General features: G+C 42.7%; 1 protein-coding gene across 6 annotated transcripts in view; it reads right to left on the bottom strand.

Moving 5' to 3' along the window:
- Window positions 1-8,573: 8,573 nt before the first annotated feature.
- The window catches only part of GRB10 (growth factor receptor bound protein 10), a 207,274-nt gene continuing 197,028 nt past the window's right edge, over window positions 8,574-18,819 (bottom strand). For 5 of the 6 annotated variants that reach the window (XM_055126376.1, XM_055126373.1, XM_055126374.1 and 2 more), the window contains 2 exons: window positions 13,838-13,931; window positions 8,574-11,462 (listed from right to left, as the gene is read on the bottom strand). In XM_055126376.1, the coding sequence (XP_054982351.1) occupies window positions 11,316-11,462; window positions 13,838-13,931 (241 nt within the window). In that variant the 3' untranslated portion in view covers window positions 8,574-11,315. Of the gene's footprint in view, window positions 11,483-13,837; window positions 13,932-18,819 lie in introns of all 6 variants that reach the window. The other variant, XM_055126377.1, reaches the window with a different exon arrangement.

Here is an 18,819-nt window from a genome sequence, read left to right as displayed (position 1 = left end):
AATGGCAAGTGTTTTTTTTTCATAATAAACTCATTACACACCAGCTCTCTGAGATAACATCGAGTCTCTGTGACACTACTATTGATTTATTTCCCATGACTTTTGTCTCTAGCTAATATTGTCAGAACTGTGAATTCTGTACCAGTCATAAAAATAGTCCAGTAGTGTATGATTTTGATGATTCTTCTGAATCCATCATTTTTCTATAATCCCTGCTCTTGATCCTTGTCATTGCCTGTATTCGATTGTCTATTTATTTATTTTTTTACTCAGGGATAACTCCTGGAGGGCTCAGGGAACCAAATGGAATGTAGAGGAATGAACGTGGGTTGGCTGCATGTAAGGCAAATGCACTAACTTTGACCTACATCCAACAGTCTTTAGGTTTATTTTGTTACTGTTTTCCTAACATCTTTAAGTTGAGTGATAGCTTCACTAATTTTGGGCCTTCAATTTTCTATTTTAAAATCATTTCATTCTTTCTACGCACTGTTTTCTTTTTTCATTTCACATGTTTTATTTTTTAAGTGCTTTTTATGAGGCACCAGGATTCACAATATTAATCATACTTTTCAGGCATGTATCACTACAGTATCACATTTATCCAGTTAATCCCATCCTTCATGCACTGCTTTCAATGTCTCAACTTTTTAATGTGACATTTTTCAGAATTGATAAATATTATTTAATATTTTTATATGATTCATTAACTGTGTAGCTTTACAAAACAGTTTTTACATATAGAAAGTGGTGCTTGCTTAATTTTTAAAAATTCTAATTTTCTTTAGTTGCAAATTGTGTGATTTTTATGTGATAGCAATTTCCTGATAATGTTCACACTTACATTATATGTGTTACATGCTCAGCTTTTGTAAATTTTTACTATTCACTTGAAAAAAATGCATTCCCTAATTATTGAGTGGGCCCACATGTCCAACAAACCAAATGCACTTATGAAACTTTTATAAACATTTCTATCTGGATTTATTATCTAGTTTCCTATAATTATTGAAGATATATTAAAATTATGCACTATGATGAAAAATTCATAAATTCCTTCCCTTGGTTGTGCTAAAATATTTGTCTTCTATATTTAAGACTCTTCTATCATTAGTTATTTGTTTAAAATTGTGCTATCTACTTGGTGGGCTGAAACTTTCCATCACTTTTATGGTAATGAATGATTTCATAGAATACTGAAATGTTCTTGTTAAAATGGGGGTACAGCTGTTCTTACCCACAGTTCAGCACTCTTGAGTTTTCTCACCTGCCAGGGAGAGTAAAGATGAGGATGGCATCATAGGACATTACCGCTTCTTCACAGATTACTTCGTAGTGGGCTAAGTCTGATGGGTATGGTTTAGAGTTGATGCTGCACAAACACTTTCTGACTTTGAAATAGCACAAGCCTGCTCTGTGAGTCCACTGGAGTGACAGCTCTGTGGAGTAGTTCTCTTATATACCTTCTTCCAACTGAGCAGAACTGAATTCCACAATGAACTGCTCAGGAATAACAGTCCCTTAGTCATGAACGCATTGCACTGAATCTTTAAGCAAGGCCAAAGACATTCAAAGTTTTGTGGAAAGATTCTTATCAGGGAGCTGCAGATCTGGGAGCCCTGGACCCCTAATAGTTGTCCTGCTTCAGCCCTCTACTGCCCCCTTAGAAACTAGAACCTGCCACCCTTTGTACAGCCATGCACGTCCACTTCCCAAGTGTGAGCTGGAGCTTCCTTGCCATTTCTCACCTCCCACCACTCTCCTCTCCCTAAACAGCTCTGCCACTTCTGTCTAACGCCTTCGGAAACTACTCCCTGATCTTCAAAGAATACCAATGAGTCCTCGATGAGATGTTTAGTATAGTGTCTAGGACATGCTATGTATTTTAAGACTATAATTCTTGCCCGTAGTTGTAGGGTAGAAGGTGGCACACACTGGAGAGAGAACATTTTAAGTGCTTATATCATGATTACTAGCTGTGAGCTCATACACCATCTTCTTCAATTCTTCTACCTTAGTTTTCTCACTTGTGGAATAGGAAACAATCAAAGATCAAGAGTGTGAATCCCAACAAACATTAAGCACTCCAAATTAATGATTTAACTCAAACTCTATGGAGAAGCAACACAACTACTTAAAATCATATCTTCTAATCGACCATGGTGAATTAGCAAAGATCTTTAATTTCCTCCAGTTATACCACATGGTATACTCTGAGTTTACCTCTAAGTGGGCTATACCATTTGTCAAAGAAGAGAACCCTGCCCAGAGTGGCAGAGGTAATGAAGATAAGAGAAGGTCAATATTTTAAAATTATCCCCCATGTGCTGATATTTCCCATAGATTTTTATGTGCTTGAATCGGCACAAAAGATTGACAAGGTTGGCACTACTGAAATCTTTCTTACGTGGAGGAACGAGTGGAAGCTCAGGAAAACCAAGTCTGCCAAATGTTCTGGTGGTGTTTGGAAGAAGCTGAGTTCCAGCATATTCTGGTTTTCTACCAAGAAGTCACAAAATCATTGCCAGCACCTCCTGGCCGCACAATGACCAATGCAAGTTGGTCTCATTCCCTGCTCGGTGTGGTGGGGAGAAGGCGGAGGGCCAGTGTCAGTCTCCATTCCAGAGTGAGTTAACCTCTGGGCATAAGCTTCAGTGCTGAGCGCCTGAGAGTCAAAGTACAAGTGTTCCCATTCCCGTAACCAAAATTTGCTGAAGCATAAAACTGAGACTTACTTGCTTGAAATTCTAATTCCGTGCAGGCCTATTCCCCTCAGGAGAGTCTGGCTCTGGGACTGAAGCAACTCTGCAGGAGCAGCCCGAGCCTTATGCTCTGACAGGCTTCTCTTCCTGTACCCTTGCTCCTGTACTTGCATCTTCAGCCTCAAATGCAAGTTAAACATTAATTTTGATAGTGATAAAGGTCAAGGAAATCTTAAGGAAGTCCTACAGGAATTTGACTATCCCTGCTGCACTAGAGAAAGCTTTTTAAAAATGATTTTTATTGAAGTTCTTGGATGTCTAATACTGCTAATTATACTTTTCATGCACACATCTTTCCAACATGACACACATCACCAGTTTTTACTAGGGTACTAAGATTGACAATACTGTTAATTACATTTTTCCATGTATACATAATTTCAACACCAGCCCATCACTAGTCAGCCTGCTCCCCTCCACTGGTGTCCCAAGAGCCCCTCCCAAGCCCCCACTCACACAAGGTTAGTTCAATAGACAAAATTTTCATTTCCACTAATTTTGATCATTTGTTTTTCTTTTATTATGTTTCTTCCCAACTGGCCCCATCATCCCAACTAGATCTCTCTCTCTCTCTCTCTCTCTCTCTCTCTCTCTCTCTCTCTTTCTCTCTCTTTTCAAAGAATTTTTTTCATTTTTAAAAATGTTTTTAAATTTTTTATTAGTGAATCACTGTGAGGTACAGTTACAAACTTATGAACTTTCATGTTTGTATTTCAGTCATACAGTGATCGTTTATCCATCCCTCCATCAGTGCCCATTCTCCTCCACCAATGATCCCAGTATCCCTCTCACCACCCCCACTCCATCCTCTACCACCCCACCCTGCCTCTGCGCCAGGGCATTCCCTTTTGTTCTCTCTCATTATGGGTGTTGTAGTTTGCAATAGAGGTATTGAATGGCCATCATATTCGGTCTATAGTCTGCTGTCAGCTCGCATTTTTCAACCCGAATGGGTCTCCCAACATCCTCTACTTGGTGTTCCCTTCTCTATCTGAGCTGCCTCTTCCCCCAGCATGTGTGAAAGAATTCTTTACGTAGTGAAATTAATGGAATTTTCCTTTTACGTAGTAACACCTACATAAATAGAGCTTATTTGAAATTGTGAATTTTTTTTCAAAAAATAAAATCTTTTTTTAAGAGATATAAATTTAAACAATCAATGAGTAACTCTGTTTTAGAGCCTTTTTATTTCACCACAATCCTGGGCAACTTGGAGCTTTTACTTCTACTCAGTTGGCCAGTCACCGTAAGTCAACTTCCTGTCCCACACATCAAGTTTCCCCCATTTTCAATGCTTCCACCTCATTAGGTGATTCAGTCAGCCCAAAATCATTCAGTATGTATCAGTTCCTTCATTCTCAACCTTTGAAATGACAGTTAAAATGCAGATGACAATATTGAGGATGGGAACTTGACAAATTCCTAGAAAAAACAAAGATGATACAAATTTATGTACAAAGAAGACTGAGTACTTCTAAATGTGGACCTGGGAAATCTGAGTGCTTGGGAGCTGGTCTTCCTGGTGCCTGTGGGCCCAATGCAGGACTCAGCAGGTGCTAAGGGCCTGAGGCAGGGAGATGAGTTCTGTACAGTTCCCCAGTAAGGGAAGGCAGTGTCTCTAACCAGTGCTTGACAGACTGGATCTCGGAAGGTTTCTGAGTCTCTCAGAATGAAGGTAGGGACGCACTCAGGATTCACAGGAGACAGGACAGTGACTGAGGAAACTCCAGAAGGAGAGAAAATCGAAAGAGAAATGGCTTGTGGGCTGTTCTGAGGGGAGCATGCTGCTGTCTCTGGGGTCAGGGTGGCGGGCAAGCCTCTGTGCAGCTGGACTGCACAGGAGAAATGTCAGGAAACAAAATTTTCCTGGAAAAGGCACTTTGTTTAAGGGCTGGCAAGAAAAGCAATTCTGTGGGTTTTGTTTTCTTGTTTCCCGAGTAGTTTTTTTTTTAATTAAGATTCAGATTACCAATTCCTTTTTTTCTTAGATTTGTCAGTGACTAAAAAGTCACTGACAAATCCTACATGCATTTATATATATACATATATATGAATTTTTCTTCTAAGAGTTTCAATATTTAGGTCTCTGATCCATTTTGAGCTAAGTTCTATAGTACTGTAGTCTGTAGTATAGTCTTGTAAGGGTGGAAAATTTTTGTCTAGCCTGATGCATTTACAAGTTCACATTCACTTGTTTCTGTGCCATTTGCTTAAGACTATCTCCTCTCCATTGTACAGCTTTTGCTCCTTTGTCAAAAACCAGTTGATGACTCTAAAATCTATTCGGCCCCATTATGTTTTCAATGTTTCACTAGCCTTACTTTGTCCGGAATACACCATCTTCACACTGGCTGCTGTCAGTTCTCTGACTTTATTCTCCAACTCAGTATTTTTCAAATCAATGGTCTCAATCTATTGATAGGTCATGAAATCAGCTTAGACTGTCTCGGGAGCAATATCTACAGAATTAGAGCAGATTAAGAAAATGTTTTGCTGTTGATTTTAGGTCACATCCAGTGATGCCTAGGGGTTACTCCTGGCTCTGTGCTCAGGAATCACTCCTGGCAAGCTCAGGGGAACCATATGGGATGCTGGGGATTGAGCCTGGGTTGGCTGCATGCAAGGCAATGCCCTATCTGCTGTACTATTACTATACACTGTAGTACTGTCATCCCGTTGTTCAACAATTTGCTCGAGCAGGCACCAGTAACATATCCATTGTGAGACTTGTTACTGCTTTTGGCATATCAAATATACCAATGGTAGCTTGCCAGGCTCTGCTGTGCGGGCGGGATACTCTTGGTAGCTTGCTGGGCTCTCCGAGAGGGGCGAAGGAATTGAACCCGGGTTGTCCTCGTGCAACGCAACGCCCTACCCGCTGTGTTACTGCTCCAGCCCACTATTACTATGGCCCCAAGAAAGGTGGTTTTGAAGTCAGCCTTGTGTTTTTTTATGACTATGGGTCACAATACAATATACCTTACATACAGCAGATTACAATCAAAGAATTAAAAAGCAAACAGTACTTCAGAAAAATAAAGCAAGGGTCAGAATTTGTATAATAAGAAAGTAAGGATTAAACAATGATTACAGAAAGCAGGAGGTGGCAAGTATTACTAGAAACTTACTAGATCCTGGATTTATTTTTCATTTAAGAAGCAGTACTCTGTCCTTTATTATTTGTAACGCTTGTCTCTGGGTTTCTTGCTTCCAATTCCATTCTTCTTCTTCTTTTTTTTAAGAAATTCAAGAGTGATGAGAACTCTGTATGGGCAGTGTGATGGGGAGCTACTGACATACCAACGGGAATTGACCCCTATGGAGGGGGGGCTGTTGTCTGAGTGCTTTTGTCATCTGAATTTGACACAGGATCAAAGACAAAGTGATCCGCTCATCTACTTTTGAAGTAATTAAGCTAATGTGTTTCAGTTACACTGCACATGTATTCTCTGGTTTGTGCCTCCCTTGGGAGATGAGTAGAGTTAGTTTCATGGTCCTGCCTGGTCAGTGAAGAGGGTAGAGATAGAAAAGGCTGGCAGGCTGGGGCGTGCAGCTTGGGAAGAGGGAAACCTGGTGCCATGCATCCTTTGTGGGAAGCTCAGACAGTGTAGGCACTGAAAGGAGTTCAGAGAGATTCAGTGCAGATTCTGATGCAGAGCCTGGGAGTCCAGGCAGAGACCTGAGGGCTAGGGTCCTGAACAAGCCTAGTGAATGGTTCCCTTCCTTTCATAAGGGCTGCAGTGCTCGGGGTGTGTGAAAACTGCTGTCAGAGCAGGCACTGCACTGCCTCCATTATCAGGTGGCAGCAGGTCCCAAGCACCCGAGGTCCTTTGCTGCTGTGCAGATTATGCCAGAACTCTGTTCTACAGCTGCTTTAATCACTGTCAAATGGAATCCTCAGCCTTTCCAATCTCAGTCTCCTATTACCACCAAACGGAGAAGAGCTAAACACTCCTGATATCTTGAAGGGGGAGTCACATGGTTACCTAAACTAGTTTAGGCTATGTGGTTTGATTTTGATACATAGACCCCAAGAGCCTCATCCGTGTCTGTTACTTCCAGTCCACATCATTCTCACCAATTCACTACACATTCTTAGCTTGGCATCCTCAGTTCTGTGGCCCAGAGCCAACGGTTTGTTATCCCTACTTCCTTGTTTTGTCCCGTAATCCACAGATTAGAGATTATCTGATATATGTCCTGTTTCTGTTGACTTATTTGCTTAAGATGATACCTTCCAGCTCTATCAAACTTGCAGCAAACTGTTTAACTTTTATTGAATCATCGTGAAATAGTTACAAGCTTTCATGCTTGAGCGACAATCATACAATGATCAAACACCCATCCACCAGTGCAAATTCTCCACCACCAATGTCCCCAGTATACACCCCATTTCTAACAGCTTCTACCTGCCTCCATGGCAGACAAATTTCTCCATACTCGCTCTACTTTGGGGCATTATGGTTTACAATATAGATATTGAGGTCCTTTATCTACTTTGAGCACACATCTCCCATCCTGATTGATCCCTCCAACCATCATTGTCTTAATGATCCCTTCTCTATTCCAGCTGCCTTCTCCCCCAGCTCATGAGGCAGGCAGCAAACTATTTGATCATTTCTTGTGACTCCATATTATTTCACTGTGATACATTACACCTTCTTTATCCACTTGCTTGTTGGAAATCCGAGTTGTTTTCATAGCCTGGCTATTGTACTAAGCACTGCAATTAATGTAGTTGTGCATCTATCTCCTTGAATTAATGTTTTTGTGTTCTACCTAAAAGAGGATAGTGGGTCCTGGGGCTGGAGTGATAGCACAGCGGGTAGGGCGTTTGCCTTGCACGCGGCCGACCCGGGTTCAAATCCCATCATCCCATATGGTCCCCTGAGCACCGCCAGGGGTGATTCCTGAGTGCATGAGCCAGGAGTGACCCCTGTGCATTGCTGGGTGTGACCCAAAAAGCAAAAAAAAAAAAAAAAAAAAAAAAGAGGATAGTGGGTCCAAATGGAAGTACTGTTTTTTAAAGAAAAATCCATATTGTATTTTTTCCCATTGAGCCTGAACCCAAGTACATTCCCACCAATGCTTCCTTTTACCCCACATCCCTGTCGACACCAGGGGTTTTCCATTTTCTTTTTTCAATATATGTCATTCTCAATGGTATAAGGTGATATCATAAGTGACAAAGACTTTTCAGTATGTCTATGGGTCACCCCTATGTCCTTTTCCTAAAAGTTCATCTCTTCTCCCCATTTTTCAAATGTGTTTAATAGGTTTTAGTTGCTGAGCTGTACTTTTATGTATTTTTTTACATTACCCCCTTCATCTAATGTATTGTGTGCATATAGATTCTCCCATTGAGTTGTGTAACTTTATTTTATCCAGAGTTTCTTCTGGCCATTCAAGAACTATTTTTAAGTCAATGAGTTTTCTCCATACACTCTCATCCCATTCATTTCCCTAATTTTTTCTGCTAATTTCGTGTCCCTTCCCACTGCAGTGGGAAGAAATGGAACTTTTCTGAGTTTTCTGAGTTGTTTGTTAAATCCCTGAGATCCTGCGATCTTAAAAGGAAATTGCAGGAAGCAGCCAGCTGAGGCTCTGGGTCAGCAGGGGGAGCAGAGCAGTGAGCAGGTGAGTCTGCCACACAGGGCAGCCTGGAAGAAGAATCCATGTTCCAGCGGCTCAGTTCAGTTCCTACCAAGTGGAGAGAGGCATGTTATTAATATTCAAAATGATTTCCAAAGGTTCTTAGTGGCTGGCTAGCTAGAGTGTTTTACAATTTATAAAGAGTCAAGACAAGCAATAGAAAATGAAGAACACTGTATTCATGTTTATTTCTAATTACAAGAAACAGAACATCAGTCCCTTATTTGTACAAAAATACCAGAAAGTTTACAATTAAGTACACAAGTCAAAGAGTTATGTACAGAATAAAGCAAAGCACATGGAATAAAGGTTTTGTCTCTGAAGTTAATACCTTCTGCATTCCCTGAAAACGTTTACATGGTCACTGTGGCGATGCTGTGATGTCATAAATCCTGCCCTGAAAGGACGCGCTGATTGGTCAAACTATCAGGTATTAAGTGCAGATACGAGAAGACAAAACATCTAGACTGAGGCACATGTTTCTTCAAAGTGTAGCAAACAAAATAAACGTTCTAGAACTCTGATCTCACAGAGCTCACCTATGCAACTCCAATACCTAAAACATTTGGTGTCTTTCTTTTCAACGTATTTTAGACTGTTGGAGTTTTCACTTGAAAGAAAATCACAGGCAAACGATTAAAAATAAAGTCAACAGGCTCCAAAATGACCCTGAGCTGTCCCGTTTACATTCATATCATTTAAATACAAAAATAAAAGTCGAATGTCCTTCAGCCCCTGGTTGGCTGGGCTGGAAGCCTGCACCTCCAAGGGACTGGCTGTTTCCGGTGGAATTCCCAGCAGCCCATCTCGAGGGCAGCAGTGGGGGTTATGGAAACTTCTAGGAAGCTTACACTCTCAAGCAATTCACTTCAGCTGGAAGGTGCAAAACACTACATCAAACCAGCTACATATAAAACTGTGAGTCAGAGTCAATCTTTTGTTCTATTAAATAAAATGCATATATATAAATATAAAATACTGCAATACTAGCTGTCTATTGGAGAGGCAGGAGAGTCTCATCTCACTGGTGGAGAATGGTGCATGTAAACAGAAAAGAGGAATCAGAGGTCTTCTTTATTTTATTTTTCCTAAGGTTTTACTTCCGACCAGTGAAGAGAAAAATGATATAACAGTGTCTCTGAACCATCAGTCCCCAAGAGAAGTTCAGTGAAAGCATGCTAGGTGTGAACTCGAGAACGACCTAATATTCAACGGTTTCAAAGATTAACTGGCTATGAAAAAAGAAAATGCAATTGAACTTTTGTGGTTAAAAAACAAGTTTTACTAAAAATTCTTCATTTGTGTAAGTAGACATTTCGTGGAAATCAACTAGTGTGGTCTGTAAACTAAAATACAGTGTTTCTATACCCTAGATATAACTGGTAGCAGAGATGTAACACTAAGCCTGTTATGATGGTCCTAAACTACCGGAAGCTCCTTGGGGGGCACTGCAGGGGGTGGGAACTGAGGCAGCCCAGTGGCTAGCACACCTTCGGGGCAGACCTTAAGGACTGCAATCTCAGAAAAAGGTCTCATTTCTCATCATCGTGGGTATGCTTACAAAGGGAACCCTTCCTGATTTGCAGGGATCCAAGGCAAAACATGTCCACTCTCAGGCCGGAGAACTCAGCTAAGGAGACAGGGTGGCGCTGCCAGGGAGAGCTCAGGCCCCATCTGACTCAGCTCCTTGAGCACGAAGCAGTACTGTGTTCATCTGTCTTCAATGTCCACAAGGCTGTGAGGTACTTGTGATTATAAACCAGACAGAGGAGGAGCCGCAGCTGCCTCACATCTGCTGGCCTACAGGGGTTTTCAGCAGGACAGAGGTCATCAAGCAAAGACCGTTTGAGACAAGGCTGCGGATGTGCCCTTTGCATCTTTATCACCAGAGAAACCCATGGGGCACTGCAGAAGAGCCCAGCAACCAGATGCCACTTTTGATATTTTTAGATTCTTTAGTCCCCTGAAGGATAGCAACTGTGAGAGGACTCATACCCCTGCAGGGAAAGGCAGTGATAGTTCCAGAATGGGCAATGCAGCATAACGTCCACATCACAGAAAGTGGACACTGGGTGCATCTCCAGAAGGCTGGTCTGCATCGCATCAGAGCAAGGTCACTCAGCCCTGTCATATTGTGAACAGTGAAGAAATGTTTCCCAAAGAAATCAAGTCTCCTAAACGGTGGAAGACAAGACATACAAGGTATAGGATATCTGTGCATACAAAACTGACTGACAGACTCTAATCACTTGATGGGCCACAAAACATGCCAAATACCTACCACAGGTGACACCTTTTACTTTAAAAGGAGCGCTTCAAGTATACTGGGAAGGACTGGGGGTGCTTCATTATTTGGGAGCTGAGTCTAACCATGTGACCTGCAGAGGGGGGAAAACCCTCTGCCAAGACTTGGGGGCCCATGTTCAATCTCTTAAGGCTGCCCACTCTTGACGCCTTGTATGTGCTTAAAGGCCACACCCCTCCTACCATAGGCTGAATACAATATTAAAAACTAAGAAGGAGTGCAAAAAAGTGATCAATACAAAAAAGTAAACATATCAGTTTTAATTGTCAAGATTATTCCAGGGCAATAGTTCCTTTCCAATGACTCTCTCCAGTTCCTGTTCCTACGTGGCCCAGCCAAGATGATCATTCCAGTTTAGTTTCAAATTTGCGCTTGCTCTTTCTTGTCCTCCCTGATTTGGTCAGCAAAGAGGAAGCAATCTCGCTGGATCCAAAGCAGCAAATCATCGTTAGGTCCAACAAACTAGTAAGATCTTGGTCGGTTGGCACCGAATGAACCGCTCTTGCTCCAACTCTGAAGGTGCAGAATAGATGCATGCTCTCCCCTTCATTCCAGTGTCAACTTTCTCCAGTATTCGGCCAAGAGTGAATCTGAGGTCATAAGGCCACGCGAATGCAGTGGTGCTTGAGTTTGCAAGGCAACACTCCTTTGTTTAGCTGATAAAAGTCAACAAGCTGGATCAAGTCAGAGAATTTGGTATTCCCATCATCAAGGCTGAAAAACACTTGCCCATCATCCTCGCACTGGAGAGACATAAGAATTCCTGTCAAATTAGAGGCCACACTTCAGGTAGCACAACAGAACTCACAGTCAGAGTTAGCTCTAGCTTTGCCTATGACTGGTTTCTAATGATGCCAGGAGGAGTTAAGGAGGTTAGCTACAAGGCAGTGGGGCAGTGTTTATGCCGGGGCACTGCCCAGCTACACAGGGCTACCAAGCAAACTATTCTCTTTCCTGAAGTGCTGGCTCCCTCTGCACCTGAGGTTGATCAAATGGCCTTAGAGTATCCATGCAGACAGCACAGTACAGGGTAGAGTGAGGTGAACCAGTTTACCTGTCAGTATCCACGCACAAATCTGGGCCCGAGGAAAGAGTATCCTAACTGGAATTCTAGCATGGGGGATTTCTTCAGCCACACTTCCTCCCCCCAAGTACATTTTGCCTATTATGAAGGAAATGCTGAATTTCTATTAAGAATTTAACCTTCCTCAGATCTGGAGTATTTGGTAGCTATTTATATTCGAGCAAAAGCACTCCATAATATCTACCAGAAAGAATTCTATTCCTAAACTCTAACTTAACACAATGAATTTTAAGTCTCATCACTTTAATACAAAGCAGAGTGGGAGAATCACGTGGAGAAGGGCAGCTTGGAATCTCTGTCATGTAATAAACCTGATCCTGCTGGAATCACAAGTACCTCCCATGGTCATTCCGGGGCCCAGAAGCCACAGTCTTGTTGCTGTCAGCTTCAAATTCTAGTCCTTAGGGTATACCCAGGACTGGGGTGATACAGGGATAATGAAATTACATATGCATGCCCACCATCTAGTACTTTCCAAGAGGATAAGAGAATGACAACATCAATGTCATGAAGAAAATGCAATGCAAAAACCTACAGTCATGAATAAAGAACTTTTTCTCCAAAACCAATTTACAGGTTTATACGCAATCTTTTGTGGGATCTGGGAAGCCTGTTGGCAGAATAAACTTTGTTTTTCATCCTGGTTTAGGAGAGACCCTTAGAGCTGTGGATGAGACAGTCAACTGCAGTAGGCAGCCAGTTGGCCAAAGATGGTGCTCAGGGGGGTTCTCTGAGTCCATAGAAGTTACCGAGGAGACTCTCCTCAGTCTGCAGTGTGCACTTTCTGCCAGAGCCTCATCCTTGAGGCAGTTCAGCAGAGGTGTTGGGCTCAAGCATCTTTGGGAAATGCCAGGTTCAACTACTGAGTCTATTGAGACAGGTGCACTCAACGGATCAAGACTTCTTAGACCTTCATTTTGTGAATGTAACAGATCAACTTTCTGAGAAGCAAAGGTCTGGCTCCCTTGTTTCAAGAGATTACCTCTAGGACTTGGATCCCACAAGAAACAGTTTATTAAGGATTTACCAATTCACTAAGAAAACATTTAAGATCAATTTGGTATCTCTTATTCCCAACTAAACACTGAATTCCCCCCTTAATCCTCAAACTACAACTAGAAATCTGAACTTACAAGATACCAAAGAAAGTGTTTAGTTTGATAATATACTAATCATACTTAAGAAAAACAGTGGTGTGATCTAATACATTTGATAGTGATGTTTTGAAACCATGCAAAGGTCGAATCTGTTTTCTAATTCAGGGATGAAGGTGAAGGAGCAGTGCTTCTGTTTGAGAGGTTTTGTAACCACTGGTTTGTTCCCTAAACCTTTTTGTCTCAATTTTGCACAAACCACTTTAATCACTCATTTCCCTGAAGGCAAGTGACCAACAGTCAAACTCACAGTCTGATACCGGTCTTCATAAGAGGAATAAAGTTACAACAGTTGAATGTACTGTACAGAAATTATATTCATAGCAGTTATGAAGTCATAACAGTTAGATCTGCTGTACAATCCCTTTCTTCTTAACACTGAAGGATAAAGTCACAAGAGTCAATACTATTCTCTGCCTGTCTTTCTAGATAACTAGGCATGCTCCTGGCCCTGGCTTCTGGCTACACTGCCCATCTACATCACATGACCTTGCTCTTTCCATAAGCTACAATCACATAGCACAATACTTCCACTTTCAGTATTACTTCAAAGGAAACACTGCTTCCAATTTTAAATAACAAACCTCTCAAATTCTTTAACCTATCTCATTTGAGAGCTTGGAACTGTCAGTTATTAAATGACCTAGGGTCACATAATTTATCATTTTAAAACTTCAGAAAAAAAATCAGGGGCTCTGGCACAGAGTGAGAGAAGGTAAGGCGCTTGCCTTGCACACAGCTGCTCTGGGGTGATCTGTGTTCCCTGCACCACATACTGTCCTCTGAGCACTGAGTCAGGAACAGCCTCTGAGTACTGTGCGGTGTGGTTCTAGCCCTCCTTCCCCAGGAAGCATGTTAATATAAAGATACCAATACGTACAGGCAAGATCTGGAAGTTTTTAATCTTCTGGTGATGACACAGTGTGAGTACAAATGCCTTTGGATTACTCTGACTGTCACGAAGAAGAAAAAGTCTGCGGAGGGAAAAGAATTTAACTGTGAATGCAAAATCTAGACAATATATGTGTATATATATATTTATATATATATTTATATATGTGTGCATATATATGTATATATAAGCATATTGCATACATGAATGAGACAGGCTAAAGCCACACTTTCTCAGTGTGACTATGATGGGAGCTCCTTCCTGGTAGGCAGGTGACAGAGAGGACTGTCATCTCCCGAGAGCTTCCACAGGCCGTGTGCAGCTCTGCTGAAACCAGGGCTACAGTAGAAGTACAGGTGGAGCTTGACCGCTTTGTGATAAAACATTAACAAATGATAATTTCAAAAAAGCAGCTTGGCTGAAATGCAATCCATGGGGGCATAATGGTGTTATAACAAATGAACAGCTAAAGAAGTGAGAAGACAAAAAGTTCTTCCTTAAAACAGCTTAAACAAATGGAAAGGGGATGAGGGAACAGAAAACCACCAATGGGAGATTGCCAAACATTCCCATTAGAAAGAGGTCTTCAAGGGATGCCAACAACAGCACAGTTGGATAGTAAATGGGTTGCTTTCACTGTCCCTTAGTACCTTCCTCCAATAATTATGACAAAGAGAAAAATAGTAATAAAGACACTGTTGTACACCTTCTCCTTCAAGTACTCAAGTCAACCAAGTGCATCTAGGGAGGTACCCAACCCAGACTGGCAGGACCTGGGGGTTCTTGATCAAAGTGTGCAAATGAAGCCTATTCAGAATAACCAGATTCACCCAATGAGGCACTTTCCACGGACAAAGAAAAATGAGATGACAGACACAGTGGCAGAGAGAACATTTAGGACCAAGACTATCAAATTCTCATTTGCATGAAGGCTATATTTGGTAAAATTGGGCTAAATGGGCACATTAGAATTCATTAATTTATCATAGTACTGTGTTTATTATTTCTCTGCTTAGAGAAATTTTATGCTGAAATATTGCTGAAGATTAACATAATTCGAAATGGGTCAAAAAAGTTGGGGGGGAGGTGGAGTGATAGTACATCAGGTAGGGTGCTGGCCTTGCATGCGGATGACCCAGATTTGATCCCTGACACCCCATATGGTCCTCCTAAATGCCACCAGAAGTGATCCCTAAGCACAGAGTCAGGAGTAAGTCCTGAACACCAAAGAGTGTGGCGCAAAAGCCAGAAAAAATGAATAGCTTTCTTGCATATGGGCAAAATGGCTAGAAGAACAAATATTAAATATATCCACAATGTTCACAACTGTAATACCAGGGCGAAATACATACCAGAATTTATTATATTATTCTTGTGACTTTTCTACAATTTGAATCATTTCAAAATTTAAAAAACTATATTAGAAACTAGATTATCATGTAGGCTAGAGAGACAGTACAGGAGCCTTGCATGGGTCTATCCAGGTTTGATACCCAAACACCACCAGCCGAGAGCCGAAGCACAGAGCCAGGGGTAAGCCCAGAGCATATCCCTACCATATAAAAGACCCTCAGAACTAGACCAGCAGAAAGAAAAATAAATCACTGCTGTTGTCTATTACAGGCACAAACCTAGAACTTGCTGGCAATTCCTTTTTAATTATACATTAGAGAAAAAGGTTTCATATAACCCAAGTAATAAGGCAGAAGTGAAGTGAGAGGAGAGAATGGGATTAGAAATCAAACTATGTGAATAACTAATGAAACCCGGGAGTCTCTAGGATGCTGATCTTCCTGGAGAACACTGGGGGTCGCCAGCGCTCTAAGTCTCACTGCCATCTCCTTCCCGGAAGAGGAAGCTTCACCAGCCTGCAATGTGTTCTTCCCGAGCAGCTCGGGCACTGCCTTGCCTCTCTCAGGATGGGGCAGGACCCTGGGAAATGCTGAGCGTATCCCCAGGTGTGCGGGAATGTCAAACACTTGTTTAGGAAAGGGGCTAGAGGTACGTAGGATTTCTGGAATTGTACAGAAATTTGCCTTCCCGGCCTGTGTGCTGGTGTCTCTGAGGATTGTCAGACTCGAGGTGGAGTCTAAGCCCACAGTCCAAACTCCACACGGCAGGGAGGCCCGGGATCACAACCAGCAAGAAATATGCCCCAGGATGAGAAACTGTGATTTTAACTCTGAGAGGGGTATGCTGGGGCTAAGAAGCCCTCTCCTGTATCGAGAACTGAAGTCCACTGCAGGAGGAAGTCTTCCATCGTGGTCCGAGGCCACTCTCAAAGAGGGCAGAGCTACAGAGAGCAGGACTGAGAGGAATCGAGTATCAGCCCAGCTCAGACTTACACACAAGGCACCAGGCACAGTGCTTGTGCAGGTGATAACTCAGGTCTCGCAGTGACTTCTTGCAAAGTCAGGAGCAGAGTACAGGAAAGAAAAACAAACTCCCCAAGTTCACACAGCCAATAGAAGCCAACAGGAGAAAATGTTTAAGTATGTGTGAACAGATCTTCCTTAGGTTACAGGAGAGTTACATTCTGATACACCCTTTGAAAGCTGAAAGCTGAAAAGGCACTGAATACACCTAACCTTTCTGACAAGAAATACAACAGCTTCATTCAGCTTATTTTAGCATCAGAACACTTGCACTATGCATATCTGGGCAAAATCTTTGACTACAAAACCTATTTTACAATCAAATATTACTGAGATGGGGGCTAAGACAGGTGTTTTGTTGGGGGATGATACAAAAATCAAGCACAGTATCTAAGGAAAGCTGTCCACTCAGTCTACCGAGAATACTGATGGCTTCCTCTGGCTGAAGGAGCTGAAGTTCACTGCTGCCATCCGCTGTCCAGAGAAAGGGGGTATTGTTCATTTCCAGTGGAAAAATGTTATGTCTCCAAGGTAAAAATGAGTTCCAATGGAATATATACAGCTTTTGCACCACTCTAAACTGAAGTATCATTCAGCTGACCCATCACAGTTGAAGCTTGGCTTGGGAGCTCTGTTTTGGGTCCGTCAGGGTATCATGCTGTTACAGAACAGCATCCTTCTCTCTGCTCAGCTGGAGGAAACTTCAAATCATTCAAGCTGAGAGCAGAGGACCCAGAATTCACAGAGGGCATGGAGGCTGAGGTGGGATGGCAGGAAGGCTTGTGGGATTATGGAAAATACTGCAGGGAGTGGAGAGGTAAGTAATCTGGCCTGCTTGTTTGAGTTGAGGGGATGCTCGGGATTTATATGCCCCTGGGAGAGATTATTCTCCAAGTTCAGGATGGGTTGTGGGTGCAAGAGGGGAAGGAAGGGGGGAAGAGGCTCAGTGCTCTCTGCATGAATCCCTACAAAATAGATGGGGTATGAATATGTGCGCGTGTGTGTGTGCGCACATGCATACACACACACACACACACACACACACACACACACACACACACACACACACAGAGCCACCTGCATGGGAGCTGCCTGGAAATGGGCACTAGGAATAGTCCTTCAGGCTTATTTCACACAGGCTTTTTTTTTTGTGGGGGGAGGGGTCATACCCAGTGATGCACAGGGGTTACTCCTGGCTGTACACTCAGGAATTACTCCTGGCAGTGCTCAGGGGGCCATATGGGATGCTGGTAATGGAAATCCGGGTTGGCCATGTGCAAGGCAAACGCCCTACCCGCTGTGCTATTGCTCCAGCCCCTAGGCTTTCTCTCACTTTCTCTCCATATGGAATTTGAGGTCAAAGATATGAAAAGCCTGCTCTATAATAGCTGTTACTTTCTAAATGCCTTTCAAAGTTGTTTTCACTGTTAATTCTCTAAACTGGCTTCCCTTTATATCTACTGAGAATGATAAAGATTAGAAATTGATTATCTTGTTTTCCAAGCACACTTCCTCTATAAATACAAGAATAGAGAAAGATGTGGCATGTTATGATGGCACCTGAATTGGTCCTATCATCATAATTTTTATTTTTGCCAGAGTTGTAACTGAAACATAGGCAGCTAGGACCCCTGGGGGAACTCCTATTTATAGGCAAGGCAGGTATCACAAGGAAAGCTTATTCAGGCAGGAAATGCCTTCCAACTGCAAAGAGAAAGTGGAAAGAAAAATACGATTAAAACATGATTGAAAAACAGAAGCTGATAGCGCGGCAGGTAAGGTGCTTGCTTGGAATGTGACCAAGAGAGTTCCATCTTTGGCATCTCAAATGGCTCCCTCTCACCCCCACCCCCCCCCCCCCCCGCATTGCTGGGGTGATCTCTGAGCACCACTGGATGTGCCCCACCACCAGAAAAATAAAAGCAGCTGAAGGGATTCAGTTGTTTCTTTCATGTAATGAAGAAGGAGACAGTGCTGAAAGGGGTCAAGTGATATGCATGATACCCTACAGTAACAGTACTGGAAACCACAGTGCCTCAGAGGGAAGAAATAAAAAATGTGCTTGCCATAACGGCAGGGTGGGGTGTGGTGAGAGGGAAACTGGGGACACTGGTGAAGGGATTGGTATTTGAACACTGTACGCCTGAAACTCAGCCATGAATAACACTGTAACCTTGTAATTTAGAGTGATTAAAAAAGAAAACTCCAGCAGGTTTAGTGAGCTGGCCCAGTGCAACCCCTTTAATGTGAAGTGTCTCTGGGCCTTCCCCAGGCCTCCCTGGGGAAGCCTCATCAATGCAGACGCACCTTTTCCTCTGGCTGGCATGCAGGCACCACTCAGAGCTGCACTGGTGTCCCACCTGCCCTGCACCCCAAGGAGGACACTAACGGCCAACACACAGCATAGTTGGCAGTGATGCTACTAGGACAGTCAGCAAAATCTGACTGTCTACTTTGAAAATCCCAAGAGAGGCGCTGGAGCGATAGCACAGCGGGTAGGGCATTTGCCTTGCATGCAGCCAACCCGGGTTCTATTCCCAGCGTCCCATATGGTCCCCCGAGCACCTCCAGGAGTAATTCCTGAGTGCAGAGCCA

This window comes from Sorex araneus, chromosome 2, assembly GCF_027595985.1.
Source record: "Sorex araneus isolate mSorAra2 chromosome 2, mSorAra2.pri, whole genome shotgun sequence".
NCBI classification, from domain to species: domain Eukaryota; kingdom Metazoa; phylum Chordata; class Mammalia; order Eulipotyphla; family Soricidae; genus Sorex; species Sorex araneus.
This window is presented reverse-complemented; position numbering and strand designations above follow the sequence as displayed.